The sequence below is a fragment of the Oculina patagonica genome, chromosome 1 (assembly GCF_052425735.1).
Source record: "Oculina patagonica isolate OP01 chromosome 1, crgOcupat, whole genome shotgun sequence".
Taxonomy (NCBI): domain Eukaryota; kingdom Metazoa; phylum Cnidaria; class Anthozoa; order Scleractinia; family Oculinidae; genus Oculina; species Oculina patagonica.
Window position 1 is genome coordinate 30,010,272 of NC_135758.1, and position 24,378 is coordinate 30,034,649.

Sequence of the window (24,378 nt, forward strand, 5' to 3'; positions counted from 1 at the left end):
ACATGCAATAGTTTCCATTTGGGTTATTCAGTGAACAGCAGATTTGATGATGGCAGCTCCATCAGAAAATGTCTCAGATGTCTTTGAAATAAGAATACTGTATGTCACTTCATTTTGGAAAATGAAATCTTTTGTTCTTCCAACTGCTGGTCCATTTTTTTTTTTTATCCTCAAGCACCACTGCCCGCTCCATGACCCCCTAACATCTAACTATTGAAGTTGCCATCAAGTTAGGACGTAGTGAGAGCCAGTGAGCCATGCGAGCCAGAAATCTCAAATCCCAATTAATATCACATTTCAAATTTTTTACATTTCACAGGAAATATAAAGGCCCAATCACAGGTCACAATAGTCCAGTTCTCTCGCCATTCTCAAAGCGCGCTCATCGATCGAAAAAAAAAAAAAAAAAAAAACGAAAAAATAGAGGGCTGTGAACAGTCTAAGGTCACGAAAATACCCCTTACCAACATCAGTGCTATTTTAGGCTAACCAGAAGGGCTCGCATGACTCACAAGCCAGAAATCCCCAAATTATCCCAATTGGCTAACCCCAAGCAACAGAAGCTAACTGAAGGCTAACCAGAGTGCTATTTAGGCTAACCAATGCAAACACTTAGGCTACCCCCTAAAGGCTTGAATATTGTCTGGACTGCCGGTTCCCATCCAAATTGTCGTTGAAATTCAGATTACAATAAGCCATATTCTTATCAAGCCCAAACAAGGCTAAACTGGGAATTGAAAGAAACATGTCCAAAGCCCAGGGGGGGTACTCCGGGATCCAAGTGACGGGGATGTGCGAAGGATTTTTTTGGGGTCGAAAATTTCGATTCCGGGATTTTTTTTGGGTAGGAGAATTTGGCAGGTATTTTTTTGGGTGACTTGATTTAAATAGGGGATTTTTTTGGGTATTAAAATCAAACTTAAGTGCATTGGCGCGGCCTTGGCAATTTAGGGGTAATTTGACTAGGGATTTTTTTGGGCGTTTTTTTTGGTCCAGGGATTTTTTTGGGTAATGTCGGGAGACTTAGGGATTTTTTGGGGTCCTGAGTTTTGCCTCCATTCGATCATCCCCGTCACTTTGATCCCGGAGTACCCCCCTGGGGTCCAAAGTGCAGATAGCAAACACTAACTAAGTAAGTACATAACCAGGAGTTAGATTGCTGATTTTATTTCACTTTTCTTTACTAATTATTATAACCCACTACATAATAACATTTTACAAGGTTCAGAACTTCTTGGCTAAGTTGTAAGTACTACTAGGGACGGACCATTATTTTTTTGGAGGGGGGGATGAAAAATATTGAAAAAAATTGTTTGCAGGGCCTGGAAAGACAAAATAAATTGTTTGCAAAAACAATATGTATAACAAAAAATGGTAAGAATTTCGAAAAAAAATGTTTGCAGAGGTGCATAAACTAAAAAAAGTTTGCAGAGGAAAATTTTTCATCCCCCCCCCCTCCAAGAAAATAATGGTCCGTCCCTTAGTAACACAAGTTTGCTCTCTACTCTTCCCTCCATGACAAAATTACAGTATGAAGTAAAGATATCTCAAACAAAATTAGACTTCAATGAGCCTATGAAATCAATAAGCCTACAAAATTGTACAGTATGAAGTTACCCCTTGTTATATTTGCAGTTGTTACTGATCTTAGTGGCAGATCTACTAATACTAATTCACTTTATCTGTATAATACTAAAGCAAAAACATTAACTTGTGTTATCAGCTCTCATAAATCAGTACAATTTCATTAAAGAACTGCATCACTAGGCTCAATAGACTGGACATAAAAGAGCAGCAGAATTTGAGCCTACAAACTGCATGATCTACAATGAGAAATGACTGTAATTTCACCAGCTTAAGTTTAAAGGACCCTAGTCAGCCTCTGCCATTTTCAATGGCATCGAAATTATGAATGTTGAAGCAAAATCTTATTGCATTGCAGTACAGCTGTATGTTGTGTCATTGGAAGTCAGTTTAATTACCTTGAGCAGTTTCACAGTGAACTCTAGATTGTTTAGACATGCTCAGGAAAAATATAATACAGAAATTCTCGCACGTAAACAAAAATAAAGGTGTGGCTGACTAGGGCCCTTTAATGAATTAATACCATGATTACAATATTAATAATATCATGCCAATTTCAGTGCTATTACATTGCAGCAGTGTACATAACTAAGTGATAAAGCTAATTCCAAACACACACAAAAACTGAACGCTTCAATTGCTGCTGCAAGTCAACATGTTCACTGCCTTCACATTTTACATTGTAAATGGCACTGTGAACATGGCAGCCACATGCAAACAGAAAGCCAAAGCACACAAGTTAAACAGCAGCAGAGAAGCACTGCTTGGTTCGTCAGGCTGGGTGGTGGGCATTGGAGTGGTCGTTTCTCCACCTCCAGTCTCCCCACCTCCACTTACATCCCCACCTCCTTCACTCCCACCCACACTAGAAGTGGGGTCGATCTCAATAGTGTTGTTAAACCTGGGAATGCGGAAGGTAAACAGTTTCTTGGGTCCTTGGGTTTCAAATGTTGGAAATGGATCAGGCATCATCTCATCTTCTCCATCAATCCGGATCTGAAAGAATAGCAAAATAATTATTGTTAATAGGCTCAAAAGGCTATTTTGGTGGGCTTGTGTATCAGAAAGAACTCTTTAAGTGCTACCATGATCAAATTTTCACCCCTTGCAATTTTAGGCATATTAGAGAGAATTCCAAGAAAGATTTAAAATAGCATTTTCCATTTTCAAATATCTGTTTTAGATCCGGAGATATTTAAAAAAACATGCCATTAGTATCTCTGTCGCTATTTGCCATAGCAACGAGATTAAGGTACTGAAAGAGTTTTCCTCAAAGAGATTATAATCAGGAAGTGTTATACGAAAAATATACCGTAAAATTCCTGTTATAAGCCCTGGGCTTATACAACTTCATAAGGGTTTTTGGGTGGGCTTATAAGTGGAGGGGCTTATATCCGGGAGGGCTTATAAGCGGAATAAAAAAACGTTCCGAAACGGGCCACGGGAGTGTTGATCAAAATACGTTTTTAAGTTAAAAACGCATAATAAAGCAACATTTAGCCCCGTTTAGTACTGTCATCCGGCAGAGGGTGGCTTATATCCGGGGGGGCTTATAATCGGATGTATTTTTTTGTTTCCAGGTAGATGGGCCTATAACCGGGGGGGGGCTTATAAGCGGGGGGACTTATAACCGGAATTCTACGGTATATGAAAGACAGAAGTAAGCTCATGCAATTGCAACAACTTGCAAATTACTATAAAGTCAGCCACCTAAAACAATTTTTAAAATGATAATGAAGCACAGAACAAGTTCTACAGCCATTAAATGAATTACATTTATAACAAGTCCTTGAGCATACTCTAACAACATTTTATTAGGAAGTTATATCTTTCTTTTAGGGCTAAATCTAAAATAATACAGGCTGATGGGCTTATATTCGTGGTGTGGGACAAACTTGCGGCTTATCATTTTTAAGGGGGTTTTTAGACAAAAAAGCATTATCAAAATTGCACAGTCTGCAAAGGATGCGCACGGCTTCCGCAAGTTTTTGTTGGGATGACAAAGATATCAGATTTGCTTTTTGCAGCCCTTGGAGGTCAGCATGCACAGTGTTAGCCTGGACAAGAAGAATAATCATACCCCTTTGTTGAGCACCACAAGTGAACCTCCACCCATATCATAAACTTCAGGGCATGAAGAATCTTTGTGACAAATTGGCTTCTTGGATTTTCCACGATCTTCTTTGCTCTGTTTCTTGGGCGTTCCTTTGCTCTTAATTTGCAGCGTTAGGTCAATGAATGCTCCTGTTTGTTTGGTCTGGCCTTTCTTGCAGTTCTCCAGTCTGCGGCGTCACAGAATTCCCAGTCTTTGATCTAAGGAGGAAGTGGAACAAGACAACCTTAAATAACATAAATGCTTTACACAAAAATTAAATGATTCTTATGAATAGGTTAAAGGAGCTAAGTCGCAATATTTGAAGTCCTTTCTGTGTTGTACAAAACTACTTTCAAATTGAATGAAGCCTGAAATATGAAAGTTTACTAAAAAGCAAGAAGTAATAATAAACAAGAATAAACAACAATTAGGGTATGAATAAGGAAAGTTTAAGTCCAGGCCAAACTAAGACGAGCCAGAAAAAGGAGAAGCCACGAGCCAAGCGGCCCACACTGCCGGAGCTTATCCCGGGTTCCGTAGTATTAAGCGGCTAGGAATATTTCTACTCCACCCTGAATGGGATGCTAGTCCATTGCAGGGTTCCCCCCCAGCATTATGTCGCCGGTACCCATTTATACACCTGGGTGGAGAGAGGCACTATGAGAGTTAAGTGTCTTGCCCAAGGACACAACACAAGTGACCCCGGCCGGGGCTCGAACTCGGACCGCTCCATCTGGAGTCCAGCGCACTAACCATTAGGCCACCGCGCCTCCCACAAGACAAGCCAGAGTTGATGGTAAATACTATTTGTACGGGAATACCTCAACCCAAGACATTAATTTTCTGCAGAATTTCCAATGATCACTCTTCTAAACTTCCAATTTTTTTGCCTGGGATTTTTTAACTCTAACAGAGCACAAAATGTTTTCTGTTTCATTTGATTTATATCTATAAGACCAACACAAATAATATCAGAAACCCACAAGGGTTGAAACGTGTAACGCGCGCGCACAGCGTTTGAATATTCATTTTGCTAAGTACCATATTTGGAAACACAAGGAATTTGTACGCGAATGCTTTATACACGTAATGACACACGCAACATAATTTTTGTTTTTGCGGTAAGTTGCTTGAATTTCAACCTAAACGCCGAAAATTTCTTACAGAAACTGAAGAAATTCATTAAGTGTATCGAAGCGAGGTTCTCCAGAATACTTCATGAACCAACCAAGCTTGTTCAAAAACAAGATTACGCCATCGAGCGCGAGCTAGCGCGCGCTGTAAATTTAATCCAAATATAGTAAATTTTATTGGTTAAATGTATCTCGTGATTTTCCAAATATGGTACTTAGTGTAAACCAATGTGCAAACGCTTTGTACAAAGCGAATCATACGGAGTTACATGTTTCAACCCTTATGGGTTTCTGATAATATAGAATAGAATGCAACCAGAACTGAACAAACCTTGATGTTGAACTTCAGAGTTCCTTTGTACACAGCAAATGACTCATTACCAAACGTGACATTGCCACTCTCCAGAAACAGGAAGACCAGGATATCAAGGGTGGCCTGTGGTCCATCCAAGTATGCCGACAGATTGACATTGATGACTTTAATTCCTTGATAATATGACACATTGTCAACCTTTGTAAAATTAAACGATTGACTCGCCAGGCTGTTCACACTATGCTTGGCTGCACCAGTTGTGCCAACTGCTTCCCCTTGTAAATCGACTTCTTTAACTGCATCCACCTCAAACGTCAAGCGGTCTTCATTGGCTTTGCTGAAGTTTCCTTCCGTGTTATTGCCAATTAATTCTATCATTATCTTTCCTGACTGACCAAGAATTTTGCACCGTACACCACCTCCAGTTAGTTCTGCATCGTCACCAGCACAGCATGCTATCAGGAACGATGCTGTTGTAGAATAAAAAAGAAAACATAAATTTTAGTATGGAAATTTTATTGGCCACTTACAATGGAAACCCAATTTCTCAAACCCTCGGTTTCGCAAAAATCGTGATTTCTCCAACAATTTTTCGTTTTCCTTGGATAATATTTCTCTATAATTTTACCCCTGATTTCTTGAAGCAATTTTCCTTATTCCTGGAGGTTCGAGAAACTGAGATTCTGTTGTATATCACAAAATAGAACATTTGCTCTTAATTTGTAAATTATGCACCTTTTATTTACATGTGCACTCTAAGGTTCAAAACTCGACTAACGATTGCATAATTTTTCACTGCCGTCAATCACATTATTAGAATAATCGACGAACCTTGACAAAAAATAATCAAAATCTACCAATCCCAATCCATAGACTGACATGATCATGACCTTTTTAAACTCTTTAGTGGACTTCAGTTTACTGAAAGATCTGCTAAGCCGTTTGACAAAAGCAAAACATGCAACTGTTGATGCAGCCATTCACAGCAACCCCAAATGAGAAGGGGAGGAAGGCACAAACAGGTACGGAACCAGGATTTGTCTTAGGAGGCCTGACGTGCACCACTAAGACAGGGCTCAAAATAATTTTTGGATAGTTGCCGGTCATGTTGACCGGTCAGACCCAGTTTAGCTCGGTCACGTGTCGTTTTTGACCGGTCAAAATATTGAAAATAGTAGTCACTTTTGCATTTCGTCAAATCGTCTTTGTTCGCGTGATAGAAAAGGACCCGCCATCTCCATCGTTTTGCCTGCCATTTTTTTTCTACTTAGTTTCTCAGTACCCTTGTAAGATATGATAGCGACAGGTCAATTAACTGAGACAAATTGCAAACATCTGTTACGTTGTTTTCCCTCTTTCGCACTCGAATGAAATACCTTGTTACCAAGCTTTGGACGTTTTTCCGTGCACGTTCTTTTCGCTGAAGTTTCGCATTATACTAAATTTTAATACTGACCTGAACAAAACTGCACAGATCAAAAAAAAGATGTATCATATTTTCAGAATTGGAATGACATTTATACTCCATGTATTCAGATTGGGAATTAAAGGTAAGACTTTGGAGTTACCTGTGGTTTTAACGTAGAGGTTGCTCTGATACTGTGTATTAATCGCTCCACGAGTTAAGGTTAAATAAGTTGTTAGAATTAACATTATACATTAATGGCATAACAATTATTTTGGGTCTGGTGCATGGCCGGTCAAAATGACCGGCAAATCGAACGTTTGTCCGGACAAATTGTCATCTTGGCCGGACATTGTCCGTTGACCGGTCGTTATTTTGAGCCCTGCTAAGAAATGGCATAACTGACATTTTTTTTGCAGAATACCAGGATTAGAAAAGCAGCAGGTCTTCTTGGGGGGTGGGGTGGGTGCACACACCCCTGCACCCCCTTGGAGAGAAAGTGGGATTTCTGAGAAATCAGCTCACCTTAAGGTGGCCCGCGGGTATTTATGAGGCTGACAGTTTCCTTTTTCAAGCGCGTTTTAAAACGGGAAAACATGAACCGATTGCTTAGATTTTTGAGAATCTAAAATAATAATCCTTAAACTATATAAAATCATTAATTTTGTGGCGATCAAACGCGATTTGTTTAAGCTGTGAGCGATTTTCGGAAGCCTGCGTTTTTAATAAAATGCGATTATTTTTAAAATGCCACGGTGAATTTTTTTGTAATTACCTCAAAACGCTGCCAAACAGTTAAAGTTTACGCACAACAACTTACAGGAAAATCCACTCCGTAGATTTCCTGAACGAGCGACTTCTTTTTTTTTGCCTTTAAAAACTGTTGTGTTATGCGTCTGTCTTGACCGTCGCATAAATATGATACTTATAATAACCAAGTACCAGCCAGTTTTGAGGTTGATGTCACCTTAATCTTGTGTGTAAAAGTTGAAAAGATCGTATATGTACATCAAATGTTAGCAGTCAATAAAGATAGATGCTTTTCTGCCGAATATTTGAAAATATCAAACAAATGACGTAATTTCAAATTGCGAAAAATTTGTCGATTTGTTTTTCATTTTTTTAATGTTGCAGCTAGAACAGGATATTGCAAAGGTTTTGGTTTGTTTTTTTATAGTGAAAGCATTTTGAGTGAAATTATTCTGTTGTTGTTCAAAGGGAGGTGATACTTCCAAATACCGCACGATCTTCTGCCGTCAGGGAATACATTTTCGGGAACGGTATTTTAGTTCTACTATTTAGAGCCGTGTTGTTTCCAAACAGCAGAAGATCGTGCGGAATTTGAAAGTAACACCTCTCTTCAAAAACAACAGTATAACTTTATTCGAAATGCGGGGTTTACGAAGCGACTAGAATTTGGAAAGCAAATGTACCTGACTTTCCGACCGAAATTCTTCAAACTGTATGAAAGGAACACGCTGAAACTCGGCACAAACCTTTGCAATATCCTGTTCTAGCTGCAGCATTAAAAAAATGAAAAACAAATCGACAAATTTTTCGCAATTTGAAATTACGTCATTTGTTTGATATTTTCAAATATTCGGCAGAAAAATATCTATCTTTATTGACTGCTAACATTTGATGTATATACACGATCTTTTTAACTTTTACACACAAGATTAAGGTGACATCAGCCTCAAAACTGGCTGGTACATGGTTATTATAAGTATCATATTTATGCGACGGTCAAGACAGACACATAACACAACAGTTTTTAAAGGCAAAATAATGAAGTCGCTCGTTCATGAAATCTACGGAGTGGATTTTCCTGTAAGTTGTTGTGCGTAAACTTTAACTGTTTGGCAGCGTTTTGAGGTAATTACAAAAAAATTCACCGTGGCATTTTAAAAATAATCGCATTTTATTAAAAACGCAGGCTTCCGAAAATCGCTCACAGCTTAAACAAATCGCGTTTGATCGCCACAAAATTAATGATTTTATATAGTTTAAGGATTATTATTTTAGATTCTCAAAAATCTAAGCAATCGGTTCACGTTTTCCCGTTTTAAAACGCGCTTGAAAAAGGAAACTGTCAGCCTCATAAATACCCGCGGGCCACCTTAAAGGGAAGGAGCCAATGCCTAAGGACACCCAGTTAGCATAGCCTTTCTTAACTTTTGTTTTTCTTCCCCCTTCTGGGATGCTACAGTTGCTTGCAGGATGGCCTAGGGACTTGACAGAGGGTAGCAAAGAGTTCATGCGTGACATGTGAAAAGGGCAAAAATTAGACCGTGACGTGTGAAAATAGGGCAAAAATTACACCGTGACGCGTGAAAATAGGGCAAAAATTACACCGTGATGCGTGAAAATAGGGCAAAAATTACACCGTGATGCGTGAAAATAGGGCAAAAATTACACCGTGATGCGTGAAAATAGGGCAAAAATTATGCCATGACGCATGAAAATAGCAAGAAAAGACGCATGATTCGTGAATTCTGCTGTTTCAAGTATAAGTGACGCATGAATTTGGTTAAAAATTGTACGTGAAATGGGATCACAACACCCTCATTGCTACCCGCTTGACAGGCTCAATTTGCACCTGTATGCAAATTATCAGTTTCCCCAAAATTTTCAGTTTCATCCTTCTGGTCAAAGAAACTCATTTTCAGCCAACAAGAATTCAACCACAGAGCACAAAATTTGTACCGATTTATTAATCAAAATAAGTTGGCACAGCAAATATAAGCTTACATGTTATACAACACCTGATACAGATAGAGGATATTGGGATGCTCATTTGCATGCATACAAATCATAGCCTTTCTTTTCTCCTCGTTGAAAATTTCATCGAGAATCAAAATAATTTTGAAACATGATTATGTTTAAGATTATTAAAAACCAATACCAACAGGATTTGGAGCGATCTTTTCTTTATAACTCGAGCTATATAAGCTTAAAATTTTTCTCTGAAGCGCCTAGAATTTCTAGCTGTCCGCAGAACTGGCCGGCCAGGCCAGTTTATTCGAGAACAGAATACAGTTGTTTATAGTCAGATGTCCCGTCAAATCAGTCATTCCATAAATATCATACACTGTTGTGGTGGGTTTGCGGAAAAATCTCGCGAAAAAGGCCCATTTCACATTCAAACCCACTGGGCTGGCTGTCAGTTCTGATAAATAACATCCCCCATAAATAAGCTTAAATTTATGGAAAGCGCTGCGCCTTGCAAAACTGAAACAGGCGGTGTAAAAAATCTCGGCCTGAAACAACTGGCAAAAACAGACGGAGGTAACATGATCAATCTTAAAACTTGGGCGTAAATTTAAAAAAAAAAAACGAAAAGAAAATACGTTTTCAAATAAAAAACGGATTCGTGTGGATGGGGCGTAAGCGTTTTCCGTTAGCGAAACGACTCGTAGGCGAAACGACCGCACTAATATTCCTCGAATATTCTCGGTATGGAAATATAATATCAGTCGATTACTTCACTTACCAGCACATAAAAGCAATATAAAGCCAGCCAAGCGCTTCATCTCGTTCCTCAAGTGTTCAAGACACCGCGTGTATCGACCGTCTGCTAAATTTTTTACCAGGGCGGGAAAACCGATCAAGGGGGACGCGGGCTCTGGGAACGAGAATGATCCAGAATCGTCCCCGTCCCAGTTGGGTCGTGAATGAAAACCTCCCCAAAATCCCCCCCAGATCACGCAATTTGAAACAGAAAGTTTTAGCAGCTTCGAATAGGCAAAAATAGTAAAGGTATGCAATTGCCAATCGCTTCGTCTCTACAAAGGCTCGGAATTCGCCTGGACTGAGCCCATGTATAGGTTCCGTGACTGACCATCCATGCTCACTTGCCGTGTCGCGTGATTGACATTTTTTTATTGCAAAAGATTTCGAGAAAGCGCGACCAAACTTTATCAAACAAGCGTTTTCGAAATGCAAGTAATGCTTATGTATCTTCAGTCTGCTGTGTTGTTAATAATGCATTGCTTACACTGGCGCAAAACAAACAACTTCTTTTCTGGTGAAATCGGTGGCCGGTAATTTAATACGTAGTGACCCTCATCCACAGTTGATGTCCTTCATCCTTTACACTTTAGCCTTGATTCTTGCGATTTGAAATGTGTATTTATTCAACCAAACCAAACTCCTAGCTAAATATCACTATTCTTTGTGACTCCTTTCGTACTAAATCAGATTTGACTTCATTCTAAACAGCGGCTGGTAAATCGAGCCTATTCCGACAGCTCAGTTTATATTTATAAAAGGCCGTACATATCAAGTAGCGAAACCTTTGAAAATGTTTGCCAAGATCCACGTTTCTTTTTCAAATCTGAAGCCATCTTCACGTTTCTTAGTGCGGCAAAAGGTTTTCAACACAGTATTTTTCATTCGACGGCAATAAGTGTGAACTAAATATTCAGCTTTTAGCTATATGCATAAAATATATCCAGCGGGGCTATTTAAACAAGCACTGTGTGTGTGTTAAAAATTGTTATTAAATCGCCTCAAAATTCGAAATTATATCGTGAAATTTTTAAAGAAATCAAAACGCATGGTTTTATTTTCGAAAATATTTCGGCGATGAAAATTAAACCTAAAAATACATTCGGACTGTACTATTTCAAAATATGGCTTTTGCTCATATAAAGACTTCGCGAACCCCTGTAAAAAGAGTCTAAAAAAAACTTACCGCAAAAAGTGAACAGCAAGCCTCTGCCAAATCCCATGACTTTTGTGGACGATGTCGAACTGAGAAGTCTTTAGTTCGCTCCGAATCCAGTGGCAAGAACTCGACAAGACAGAAAACTGCGATTGATCTACCGCTTATGTTATATGCAGCGACAAAAACAAAGAAGCTTATGTCACGGGGCTTGCAGCTGACCTATTTCAGCAATGAAATCAGGGATAGTTTTGGTTTCCGGCGGTTTCTGTCAATGCTTGTTATTTGCATTAGACTTAAAATTGACAGAAGGGTACCTTGAACAGATAAGAAAGATGAAGCGGAATGAACTCAATAAATATATTTCGAAATGTTAGTTTTAAAGTAAAAATTCGGTTATTCCGTCTTCTTTGGATCCCTTTCTTGCTTTCTACAACAAAATTCAGCCCAACTTAGTGATTCAAATATGCTGAATTTCTGCCGCTCCTTTCTACTTCTGCTGATGACTTAATCAATATTTTGAAAAATTGCAAGCGTTGTCTAGGCAATATCATTGTTTTCTTAACACTAATTGTTTTTTTCTAGAAAATAATAAAAACAATAGCTGAATTGACCTTGGCACGTATCTTTTACATTCGGAAAAAAATTCGTAGAGAAATAACACTCAATAACATAGCGACTTGAACACTAGTTTATCGGATTGTACAAATTTGGTGCTTCAATCCATCACTCTACATGTACACCCTGTAAGCTTAACGCTAACATGCACTTTCTCAAGTAGTATTTGTTTATTTCCCGGGAGGGCAATATCAAATAAGCCTCTGACTAAATCCAATGATGGCTGTGAGCAGCCGGTTTTAGCAAGTTATTAATCACGTGACCAAATTTTTCAAAAGATGAGTCCATTTGGCATAACAGAGTCGTAACCAGGTACATGGGATCGACCTCGACCGGATCAGGGTCTGATTCAGGGATCACAGCCTTGGGATCGAGATCATGGTCCCGGGATCCTGGGTCATAAGTCATGCCATGTCATGCGGATCAGCCAATCAGATGTGATCAGAATGGAATCGGGGATCAAACGTTGGCACATTTTGGGGATCAAGAAGCAAAATTTAGAGCTAAAATTTGGGATCAGCGATGAAAAAATATACCTGGTTACGACCCTGGCATAATTTGGGCAATCTACCCAAAGCAAGCTCAGAAACGTTAAACATGTTGTAAAAGATAGATTTAAGGTTTTTATGAAGGCAGTCAGGCCGCATTCCCCACACGGGGAGAAAGAACTGACTGTTGATCGAATGATGAAGTTTAGCAGTTTCAGGAGCCAATTCTGGCAATAGAAATTAAGCATTCTAGCATGAAGAAGTGGTATCAACCTGCAAGTCATAAACATAATCTTTACAATGAAATACTTAAAACCCCAATCCTAGCCAAAACAACTCACACAACTGACCAACACGGATTGTCGGCTCAATGTAGTAAATAAAAGCAGCGGTAGTCCTAGAAATGACAGGATCAATAGTAGAGTTCACAAGTGCGTCATCAATCTCGTTCCCAGAGCCTGCGTCCCCCTTCAAGAGTTATCGGTACCTAATTTTGCCCCTTACAATATCAATATACTGACCATCAAGAACTTCAAGAGGTCTTGGTCCGGGCATTAAGGATGTAACCACAAAATACAGCAGGATTGCCTTTATATTCTGAAGTAACATTACACTATTCACACTAATAAGCAATTATTGGATGAGGTTGAGCATGATATCGTGAATTATCAAAACCGAGGTCTGTGTTATCTTTCGGCAGATAACACAGACACGAGGTTTTGATAATTCACTATATCATGCGAAAACCGAATTCAATAATTGTTTTATTATACGTTTTTAAACAATTTGCCATCACTTTTTCTAGCGCCGGCGTAAAACTTCTTCAGAACATTGGCCAAAGCAGTTTTATCTTGTGGTTCCTCCAGGTTCTTCTCTCTCAAATAATCATTCAGAATTTTTACACTTGTTTTTGTTGTTCTCTTGGTGTTTTTAGAATCTTTTTTCTCGATCAAAACTTTCAATTCCTCTTCAGAAATGGAGGCGAATCGCTCAGCCATATTTTCAAAAGTTTGACAGCACTACACGGACGAGGGGCTTGGAAACTAGGCGGACTTTGAACTCGACATGATAACCCAATATCTGCTGCAGATATAGGGTTATCATGTCGAGTTCACATGCTACTGTATATTAACTGAATGCTCTCGACCAATCACATATTTCAAAGTAATTCTAATGTATAATAATCACAGTTATCAGTCTTATCACACCAATCACACTTATGATACCTATCACACAAGTCACCCTAATCGCAGTAATCGCACATATCCTATTAATCACACTAATCACACCTATCGCATTTATCACACTTATCACGCCAATCACACTAATCGAATTAATCACACTTATCACTAATCACACTAATCAGCATTGTGAAGTACCGTCACACCAGTCTACTTCACTAAGTGCACATGGAAAATAACAAACTGTATGACGTATGTTTGGCAAGGGTAATTCTGGGTTTCGTTTTAGTTTGTAGCAGATATTGAAGCGGAAACATCAACTTTTGTGCTACGACAGCAGTACAATTTAATTTCACAGCTCCATCTACAGTGAGAGGTTATCCTCTCTTGCCAAAGATAAATTATCTTCCGGTGAAAATTATTTTATAAAAACATTCTCTCGTATAATAATAAATAACATGCCAGTTACAGTTCTATTTCATTACAGTCTTTTAAGCTTATTACAAACAATTACTCCTTGCTGCAGTTCAATATGACCATGATATGCTCACATATCAAATGGAGCTGTGAACATCGTGGCCAAATGCAACAAGAAAACCAAAGCACAAAAGTTAAATGACGGTAGTGAGGCAGTGCTTTTTTTTATTTTCATACCCAGGAGTGTTGTTGGAAATAAGAGGTGTGGTGTCCTCACCTCCAATATCCTCTCCTTCACTCCCATCCCCGCCACCCCCATTATCCTCTCCTTCACTCCCATCCCCGCCACCCCCATTATCCCCTCCTTCACTCCCATCCCCGCCGTCCCCATTATCCCCTTCTTCACTCCCATCTCCGCCACCCCCATTATCCCCTCCTTCACTCCCATTTCCGCCGTCCCCATTATCCCCTCCTTCACTCCCATCCCCGCCGTCCCCATTATCCCCTCCTTGACTCCCATCCCCGCCACCCCCATTATCCCCTCCTTCACTCCGATCTCCGCCACCCCCATTATCCCCTCCTTCACTCCCATCTCCGCCACCCCCATTATCCCCTCCTTCACTCCCATCTCCGCCACCCCCATTATCCCCTCCTTCACTCCCATCTCCGCCACCCCCATTATCCCCTCCTTCACTCCCATCCCCGCCACCCCCATTATCCCCTCCTTCACTCCCATCCCCGCCACCCCCATTATCCCCTCCTTCACTCCCATCTCCGCCACCCCCATTATCCCCTCCTTCACTCTCATCCCCGCCACCCCCATTATCCCCTCCTTCACTCCCATCCCCGCCACCCCCATTATCCCCTCCTTCACTCCCATCCCCGCCGTCCCCATTATCCCCTCCTTCACTCCCATCCCCGCCACCCCCATTATCCCCTCCTTCACTCCCATCCCCGCCACCCCCATTATCCCCTCCTTCACTCCCATCCCCGCCACCCCCATTATCCCCTCCTTCACTCCCATCCCCGCCACCCCCATTATCCCCTCCTTCACTCCCATCCCCGCCACCCCCATTATCCCCTCCTTCACTCCCATCCCCGCCACCCCCATTATCCCCTCCTTCACTCCCATCCCCGCCACCCCCATTATCCCCTCCTTCACTCCCATCTCCGCCACCCCCATTATCCCCTCCTTCACTCCCATCCCCGCCACCCCCATTATCCCCTCCTTCACTCCCATCTCCGCCACCCCCATTATCCCCTCCTTCACTCCCATCTCCGCCACCCCCATTATCCCCTCCTTCACTCTCATCCCCGCCACCCCCATTATCCCCTCCTTCACTCCCATCTCCGCCACCCCCATTATCCCCTCCTTCACTCCCATCTCCGCCATCCCCATTATCCCCTCCTTCACTCCCATCCCCGCCGCCCCCATTATCCCCTCCTTCACTCCCATCTCCGCCATCCCCATTATCCCCTCCTTCACTCCCATCCCCGCCACCCCCATTATCCCCTCCTTCACTCCCATCCCCGCCACCCCCATTATCCCCTCCTTCACTCCCATCTCCGCCACCCCCATTATCCCCTCCTTCACTCCCATCTCCGCCACCCCCATTATCCCCTCCTTCACTCCCATCTCCGCCACCCCCATTATCCCCTCCTTCACTCCCATCTCCGCCATCCCCATTATCCCCTCCTTCACTCCCATCCCCGCCGCCCCCATTATCCCCTCCTTCACTCCCATCCCCGCCACCCCCATTATCCCCTCCTTCACTCCCATCTCCGCCACCCCCATTATCCCCTCCTTCACTCCCATCCCCGCCACCCCCATTATCCCCTCCTTCACTCCCATCCCCGCCATCCCCATTATCCCCTCCTTCACTCCCATCCCCGCCACCCCCATTATCCCCTCCTTCACTCCCATCCCCGCCGTCCCCATTATCCCCTCCTTCACTCCCATCCCCGCCACCCCCATTATCCCCTCCTTCACTCCCATCTCCGCCGTCCCCATTATCCCCTCCTTCACTCCCATCCCCGCCATCCCCATTATCCCCTCCTTCACTCCCATCCCCGCCACCCCCATTATCCCCTCCTTCACTCCCATCCCCGCCGTCCCCATTATCCCCTCCTTCACTCCCATCCCCGCCGTCCCCATTATCCCCTCCTTCACTCCCATCTCCGCCACCCCCATTATCCCCTCCTTCACTCTCATCCCCGCCATCCCCATTATCCCCTCCTTCACTCCCATCTCCGCCACCCCCATTATCCCCTCCTTCACTCCCATCCCCGCCACCCCCATTATCCCCTCCTTCACTCCCATCCCCGCCACCCCCATTATCCCCTCCTTCACTCCCATCTCCGCCACCCCCATTATCCCCTCCTTCACTCCCATCCCCGCCACCCCCATTATCCCCTCCTTCACTCCCATCTCCGCCATCCCCATTATCCCCTCCTTCACTCCCATCTCCGCCACCCCCATTATCCCCTCCTTCACTCCCATCTCCGCCACCCCCATTATCCCCTCCTTCACTCCCATCCCCGCCACCCCCATTATCCCCTCCTTCACTCCCATCCCCGCCACCCCCATTATCCCCTCCTTCACTCCCATCCCCGCCATCCCCATTATCCCCTCCTTCACTCCCATCCCCGCCACCCCCATTATCCCCTCCTTCACTCCCATCCCCGCCACCCCCATTATCCCCTCCTTCACTCCCATCTCCGCCACCCCCATTATCCCCTCCTTCACTCTCATCCCCGCCATCCCCATTATCCCCTCCTTCACTCCCATCTCCGCCACCCCCATTATCCCCTCCTTCACTCCCATCCCCGCCACCCCCATTATCCCCTCCTTCACTCCCATCTCCGCCACCCCCATTATCCCCTCCTTCACTCCCATCTCCGCCACCCCCATTATCCCCTCCTTCACTCCCATCCCCGCCACCCCCATTATCCCCTCCTTCACTCCCATCTCCGCCACCCCCATTATCCCCTCCTTCACTCCCATCCCCGCCACCCCCATTATCCCCTCCTTCACTCCCATCCCCGCCACCCCCATTATCCCCTCCTTCACTCCCATCTCCGCCACCCCCATTATCCCCTCCTTCACTCTCATCCCCGCCACCCCCATTATCCCCTCCTTCACTCTCATCCCCGCCACCCCCATTATCCCCTCCTTCACTCCCATCCCCGCCACCCCCATTATCCCCTCCTTCACTCCCATCCCCGCCACCCCCATTATCCCCTCCTTCACTCCCATCTCCGCCACCCCCATTATCCCCTCCTTCACTCCCATCCCCGCCACCCCCATTATCCCCTCCTTCACTCCCATCCCCGCCACCCCCATTATCCCCTCCTTCACTCTCATCCCCGCCACCCCCATTATCCCCTCCTTCACTCTCATCCCCGCCACCCCCATTATCCCCTCCTTCACTCCCATCTCCGCCACCCCCATTATCCCCTCCTTCACTCCCATCTCCGCCACCCCCATTATCCCCTCCTTCACTCCCATCCCCGCCACCCCCATTATCCCCTCCTTGACTCCCATCCCCGCCACCCCCATTATCCCCTCCTTCACTCCCATCCCCGCCACCCCCATTATCCCCTCCTTGACTCCCATCTCCGCCACCCCCATTATCCCCTCCTTCACTCTCATCCCCGCCACCCCCATTATCCCCTCCTTCACTCTCATCCCCGCCACCCCCATTATCCCCTCCTTCACTCCCATCCCCGCCATCCCCATTATCCCCTCCTTCACTCCCATCCCCGCCACCCCCATTATCCCCTCCTTCACTCCCATCCCCGCCACCCCCATTATCCCCTCCTTCACTCCCATCCCCGCCACCCCCATTATCCCCTCCTTCACTCCCATCCCCGCCACCCCCATTATCCCCTCCTTCACTCCCATCTCCGCCATCCCCATTATCCCCTCCTTCACTCCCATCCCCGCCACCCCCATTATCCCCTCCTTCACTCCCATCCCCGCCACCCCCATTATCCCCTCCTTCACTCCCATCCCCGCCATCCCCATTATCCCCTCCTTCACTCCCATCCCCGCCACCCCCATTATCCCCTCCTTCACTCCCATCCCCGCCACCCCCATTATCCCCTCCTTCACTCCCATCTCCGCCACCCCCATTATCCCCTCCTTGACTCCCATCCCCGCCATCCCCATTATCCCCTCCTTCACTCCCATCCCCGCCACCCCCATTATCCCCTCCTTCACTCCCATCCCCGCCACCCCCATTATCCCCTCCTTCACTCCCATCCCCGCCACCCCCATTATCCCCTCCTTCACTCCCATCCCCGCCACCCCCATTATCCCCTCCTTCACTCCCATCCCCGCCATCCCCATTATCCCCTCCTTCACTCCCATCTCCGCCACCCCCATTATCCCCTCCTTCACTCCCATCCCCGCCACCCCTATTATCCCCTCCTTCACTCCCATTTCCGCCATCCCCATTATCCTCTCCTTCACTCCCATCCCCGCCACCCCCATTATCCCCTCCTTCACTCCCATCCCCGCCACCCCCATTATCCCCTCCTTCACTCCCATCCCCGCCACCCCCATTATCCTCTCCTTCACTCCCATCTCCGCCATCCCCATTATCCCCTCCTTCACTCTCATCCCCGCCACCCCCATTATCCCCTCCTTCACTCTCATCCCCGCCACCCCCATTATCCCCTCCTTCACTCCCATCCCCGCCATCCCCATTATCCCCTCCTTCACTCCCATCCCCGCCACCCCCATTATCCCCTCCTTCACTCCCATCCCCGCCACCCCCATTATCCCCTCCTTCACTCCCATCTCCGCCACCCCCATTATCCCCTCCTTCACTCCCATCCCCGCCACCCCCATTATCCCCTCCTTCACTCCCATCCCCGCCACCCCCATTATCCCCTCCTTCACTCCCATCCCCGCCACCCCCATTATCCCCTCCTTGACTCCCATCCCCGCCATCCCCATTATCCCCTCCTTCACTCCCATCCCCGCCACCCCCATTATCCCCTCCTTCACTCCCATCTCCGCCACCCCCATTATCCCCTCCTTCACTCCCATCTCCGCCACCCCCATTATCCCCTCCTTCACTCCCATCCCCGCCACCCCCATTATCCCCTCCTTCACTCCCATCCCCGCCACCCCCATTATCCCCTCCTTCACTCCCATCTCCGCCACCCCCATTATCCCCTCCTTCACTCTCATCCCCGCCACCCCCATTATCCCCTCCTTCACTCCCATCCCCGCCACCCCCATTATCCCCTCCTTCACTCTCATCTCCGCCACCCCCGTTATCCCCTCCTTCATTCCCATCTCCGCCACCCCCATTATCCCCTCCTTCACTCCCATCTCCGCCACCCCCATTATCCCCTCCTTCACTCCCATCCCCGCCACCCCCATTATCCCCTCCTTCACTCCCATCCCCGCCACCCCCATTATCCCCTCCTTCACTCCCATCTCCGCCACCCCCATTATCCCCTCCTTCACTCCCATCCCCGCCTCCCCCATTTCCTGGACTGGTTGTGTAGGGGTCTTCACCTCCAATATTCTCTCCTTCACTTAAATCCCCACCCCCCTCACTCCCACCCAAATTGACAGCCGGATCAATAACAACAGTGTTGTTAAACTTGGGAATGCGGAAGGTAAACAGTTTTTTATAGCCTTCAGTAACAAATTTTAGAAATCCATCAGGCATCCGAATGCTTTCTCCATCAATTAGGATCTAAAAGAAATAAAACAGAACGTTTGTTTGTGTGTTCTTGTCAGGGGCCCCTGTTTCTTGTCTATTACAGTATATAGCTTACACAAAAAGAAAACTATACCTCATTGTTAAGCACCACATCTGACCCGCCGCCCATATCGTAAACGTCAGGACATGAAGAGTTATTGTGACAAATGGGCTTCTTCTTTGACTTCTTGCGATCCTCCATACTTTCTTTCTTTGGAGTTCCCTTGCTCTCAACGTGCAGTGTAAGATCAATGAATGCTTCCGTTTCGTTTCTTAAGCTGCCTTTCCCGCAGTTCTGAAGTGCTGCATCACAAAACTCCCAGTCCGTAATCTAAGGAGAAAGTTGCACAAGACAAATGTGTATAAAGTTAACGCCTCGATTAAATAATTCTTTAATGCTTTCAAGATTCGTACGAGCAGACAGGCCTTTCTTCCATTACCTTCAGCTTTTCATTTTGTTTGTGTGAGTATGTGTGCGTGGCAAATTCTATAAAATAAATAAAAATAAAAGTGTCTATATTGAGATCTTGTTGCCCACTTGCATAACTCGCGCAAACTCCATGTTATTCACTGCAAGTGGTCTAATTTTCCTTTATTCTACGGTATATATATCACGAAAAAAATTATTTTCATTCACCTATAGTATATCAAGTATATCAAAGCTTGATTTAACTCTACAAGACTAACGTCAAAATCAAATAAGATAGAGCTTCAACTGAACAAACCTTGATGTTGAATTTCAAAGTTCCGTTGTACACAAAAAATGACTCATTACCAAACGTGACATTGCCACTCTCCAGAAACAGGAAGACCAGGATATGAAGGGCGGCCTGTGGTCCAAACAGGAATGCCAACAGATTGACATTGATCACTTTAATTCCTTGATGCAGATTGTCACCCTTTGAAAATAAGAACATTTGACTCGCCAGGGTGTTCACGAAATGCTTTTTTGGGCCAATCTTGCCGACCACGTTCCCTTGTAAATCGATTTCTTTAATTTCATCCACCTCAAACGTCAAGCGGTCTTCATTGGGTTCGCTGAAGTCTCCCTTCGTGTCATTGCCAATTAATTCTATCATTATCTTTCCTGATTGACCAAGAATTTTACATTGTACACCACCTCCACTTAATTCTACATCTTTGCCAGTACAGCATGCTATCAGGAACGATGCTTTTGTGGATTAAATTAAAAGGTAACATTACATTTAGAACATTTTTGCAAAGATTTGCCACAGTTAATAAGGTACATTTTCTATTAATTTATCGCAGGTTTGCAAGGCAAAATTAATTTAATTTTGAAATCGTTTTTTATCGAAGAGATAAAAGAAAGAGTAAGTTGCCTATTTGTACTCTTAATGATGTTTGCACACCACGAACACTTTGCCTGCATTTCGTGTCAGTTCGCTTCATAAGACGAAGTCTTATGAAGGCTACGACAAAAACCGCAAAAAACCCCAAAAACGATGAAATAGCCCAAAAGGACAACAGAAATCAAGAAAGGTGAGCACATTTATTTATTTTATTGAAAAGAAGGTAAAATTTTATTTCGTCGAGCGCTTTTATTTCACGTTATTTTAGACTCCATACAAAGTCTTATAGAGGGCTCAAATCTCCAACGGCCTAAATTGTAACACAACACCGCGCGCACTTCAAGTAGTCACGTCCCACTCGATATGCTTTAATAAATAACCTAAACGCTTACATAAATCATTCATACGCTCACATAAATCATTCATACGCTTACATAAATCATTCATACGCTTACATAAATCATTCATTCGATCGTTTCTCGAATCGTGAGATTGGGACGCCTGTGGTTTGATAACCTTGAATTTGGGATCAGCTCGATCAGATATTAGACAGAGGGTCTGAATGGGGTTTAGTGTTTAGTGTTATTTGCCCATAATTTTTAGTGTTTGTCGTTAAATTGGTCAATTTTTTAATGTTTACTGTTTCCAAAGAAAATAATGATAATGGAGGGTTTTTCGTGAAAAAGCCATAGTCTTTTAGCATTGTAAATTCTTATCTGCTCTTCGAAAATCGGTAATAAAATCACTCCTGAACATTGAGCCTGTGCTGTGTGTTTTCCTCGGAAATCTTCGGTAGTCTTCGGACATCTTCGGTAGTATCCGGAAATCTTCGACAGTCGTCGGAAATCTTCGGTAGTCTTCAGAAATCTTCCGAAATGATCGGAAATTGTCGGAAAATGGCCGAAAACTTCTTGATATTCTAAATAAATAATATTGGCCTTTTTGGAGCTGTTTTTTTCTTTGTGGATTAAATTTAATGTTACAGTGAATTTTTTACTGTTAGTGTTAAAATGCCTAAAATTTAACTGTTTCATATCATGTTACAGAGCCAAAAAAATAAGTGTTTAGTGTTATCGAGCTACCCCCATTCAGACCCTTTGGACACGGTGACTGACTGACCATCCATTCCGCATACTTTCTCGCCGAGTGCGTTTGGCAGTATGATCACTGCAAAAATTTTCGAGCAAGTGAGACCTGTTCAAAATTGACGTTAGATCTCAAGAATACCAAAATTTTGTCTAATAATGATTTTGGGGAAAAAATGAGATGCTAATTTATCTCCAAACTGCTGTAACATTAATCATGCATTGGTAACACTGCCGCAAAACCAAACGCATCAACCTTTATTTTTCCTAGTAGAATAACAATACCCAAGTGACCTCAGTATCCGATAACTTTTATCCTTCGTCCTTCTCTTTACCATTGCCGGATGGCATAACAATATATTTAATCAGCAAAATTTCTAGCTAAAAATCACCTGACTCCTTCCGTGCTATTTCCGTACCCAAATTCGCAAGTAGCCAATCAGAAGCGCGATCTACTGTCCTGATATCCTACGATATCAAGTCACTAACCTGATATGCCACGATATCATGGTCACTTTGAAGTAAAATAGTGTTAGTGTACGATGAATTGAAAAGAGCTTTTACCAATAAAACAGAACCTCGTAATTTAAATTAAGCTGGTGTTTACCAGTCGTAAAAGGAGAAAAACTTTCCCGCAAAAAGTAAACTTGAGCGCGCTTGCCAATTGCGCTATGTTTGCCAACGAGTACTAAACATTCGGACTGAAACAATGGAGTCGGAGTTTTTCGAGCTAAATTTGATTTTGAAAATTTAGAGAATGAAACTCCAAATAAAAGAATAAAAAATGTAAGAAGAGTTACTTGATAAAGTGTTGAAGACCAAAAAAGTGTCAACACAAGCAGGTCAACACAATTTGCACTACGAACGTGGCAAGCATAACTTCAACAGAACGAATAATATCACCTGATTTCTTGCTGAATTTGTTCTTGCCATGGATATTTTGGCGAGACGCAGTCGAACCAAAATACGAGCCATGGCTCAATCAAACTCGCCTGATATGCCACCGAAGCGTACCAAAAAGGTACGATTAGGTATAAAAACATACCTAAGTGCGTTTTGAGTAATTTGGCTTGACAAGTACGTACTCTGTTCAGGCAGTGCTAATAGCGACTTTTGCCTTGCAGATTTATTATAAAAACGTTTACAAATGTTCGCCAAGTTCCGCGCTCTTTTTCAAGTCTTACAAATTTAAAGATTGACGTTTTACAACACTGCAAAATGTTTTTAGCACAGTCTTTTTCCTTCTCCTTGGTTTTCACTAGACATAAAATATAATGTCATCTATAAAAACAAGTGTGGTGCAGGGACTTATGTAACAATTTGCCGTTGTAAATGTTCGTAATAAAGTCGTTCGAGATTCGGAATTGGCATCGTGAAATGTGAAGACGAATACAGGACATATGGGAACAAATTCGGCGATAAATATGTAATTATACTATACTTTTTCACATCAGCTTTTATAGTTACTGCTTCTGACCAACGTCGTTAAGCCTGGTTTTCACTAGCGACGCAAGCACAAGCGCAACGATAAGAGGCTTGGCACAGCTCTGCTACTAAGCATGCTGACAATAATTCTAAGCCCATTCCTAGCCAATATTGTATTCTTTTCAAAAAATAGCCACTTAATTAGCACATTTTTACTTCGCTTTTTTATTATTTTTTTTTTTTTCATCTCGCCTTTTTGTATATATTTTATTCATTTGGTATTCCATTTTTTATCCGTTCAAGGCTGTAGAGCGACAGCCGAAAGCTCATTCTTTTTAATATTTTACCCAGTGAACGTTTTTTATTGTTTTTATTATAGCTCTTATTTCACCGTGAAAACGACTTCAACGGCAAGCATAAGCACAAGCATCAAAACATTTACGTTTCTCGTGCTTGCGCTTTTGCTTTCGCTTGTGATTGCGTCGCCAGTGAAAACCAAGCTTTAACAAATTAAGCGTAAAGTACTATTGTTCGCGCCACGCCCTGTTACTGAAAACTTCTTACCATAAAAAGTCAACAAAAAGCCTCTGCCAAAGCTCATGATTGTTGTGGATGTTGCAAAAGTACTGAGAAATCTCTGGAGAAATCTTTTAGCTTGCTACAGTAGCATGAACTCGGCAAGAGATTGAGCTGCGACTGGTTCACTTCCTTGTAATTTGAAAAACAACAAGAACCAGGTGAAGGCAGTCACGCGATCATGGCAATTAATGACTCAGCAATTTTATAGCTTGGGTGACTATTGTTTCCAGTTCTTGTTTTTTGCTTGTCATTAGTATTGGACAAAGAAGGGATCCGGCAAAGTAAACGGGCATGCTTTAAAAAAACATTTTTTTCGTCGCCTGTACTATCTTTTCTTGATATCTGGAACTTAATAT

The 24,378-nt window shown here is 43.6% G+C and overlaps 1 protein-coding gene and 1 pseudogene across 2 annotated transcripts; both read right to left on the reverse strand.

The window, feature by feature from the left end:
- Positions 1–1,151: 1,151 nt before the first annotated feature.
- On the reverse strand, positions 1,152–11,418 carry LOC144663247 (skeletal aspartic acid-rich protein 1-like; annotated as a pseudogene). Its single transcript, XR_013572589.1, has 4 exons — positions 11,227–11,418; positions 5,144–5,595; positions 3,665–3,897; positions 1,152–2,580 (listed from the first exon to the last, which is right to left on the reverse strand). The product of XR_013572589.1 is annotated as a skeletal aspartic acid-rich protein 1-like (transcript).
- A 1,152-nt stretch (positions 11,419–12,570) lies between these two features.
- On the reverse strand, positions 12,571–24,119 carry LOC144646333 (skeletal aspartic acid-rich protein 1-like). Its single transcript, XM_078505890.1, has 5 exons — positions 24,008–24,119; positions 20,349–20,794; positions 19,718–19,954; positions 19,347–19,617; positions 12,571–12,575 (listed from the first exon to the last, which is right to left on the reverse strand). Exons 1-5 carry the CDS (start codon positions 24,042–24,044, stop codon positions 12,571–12,573), a joined length of 996 nt encoding a protein of 331 aa, XP_078362016.1. The 5' UTR covers positions 24,045–24,119.
- Between the last annotated feature and the right edge of the window lie 259 nt (positions 24,120–24,378).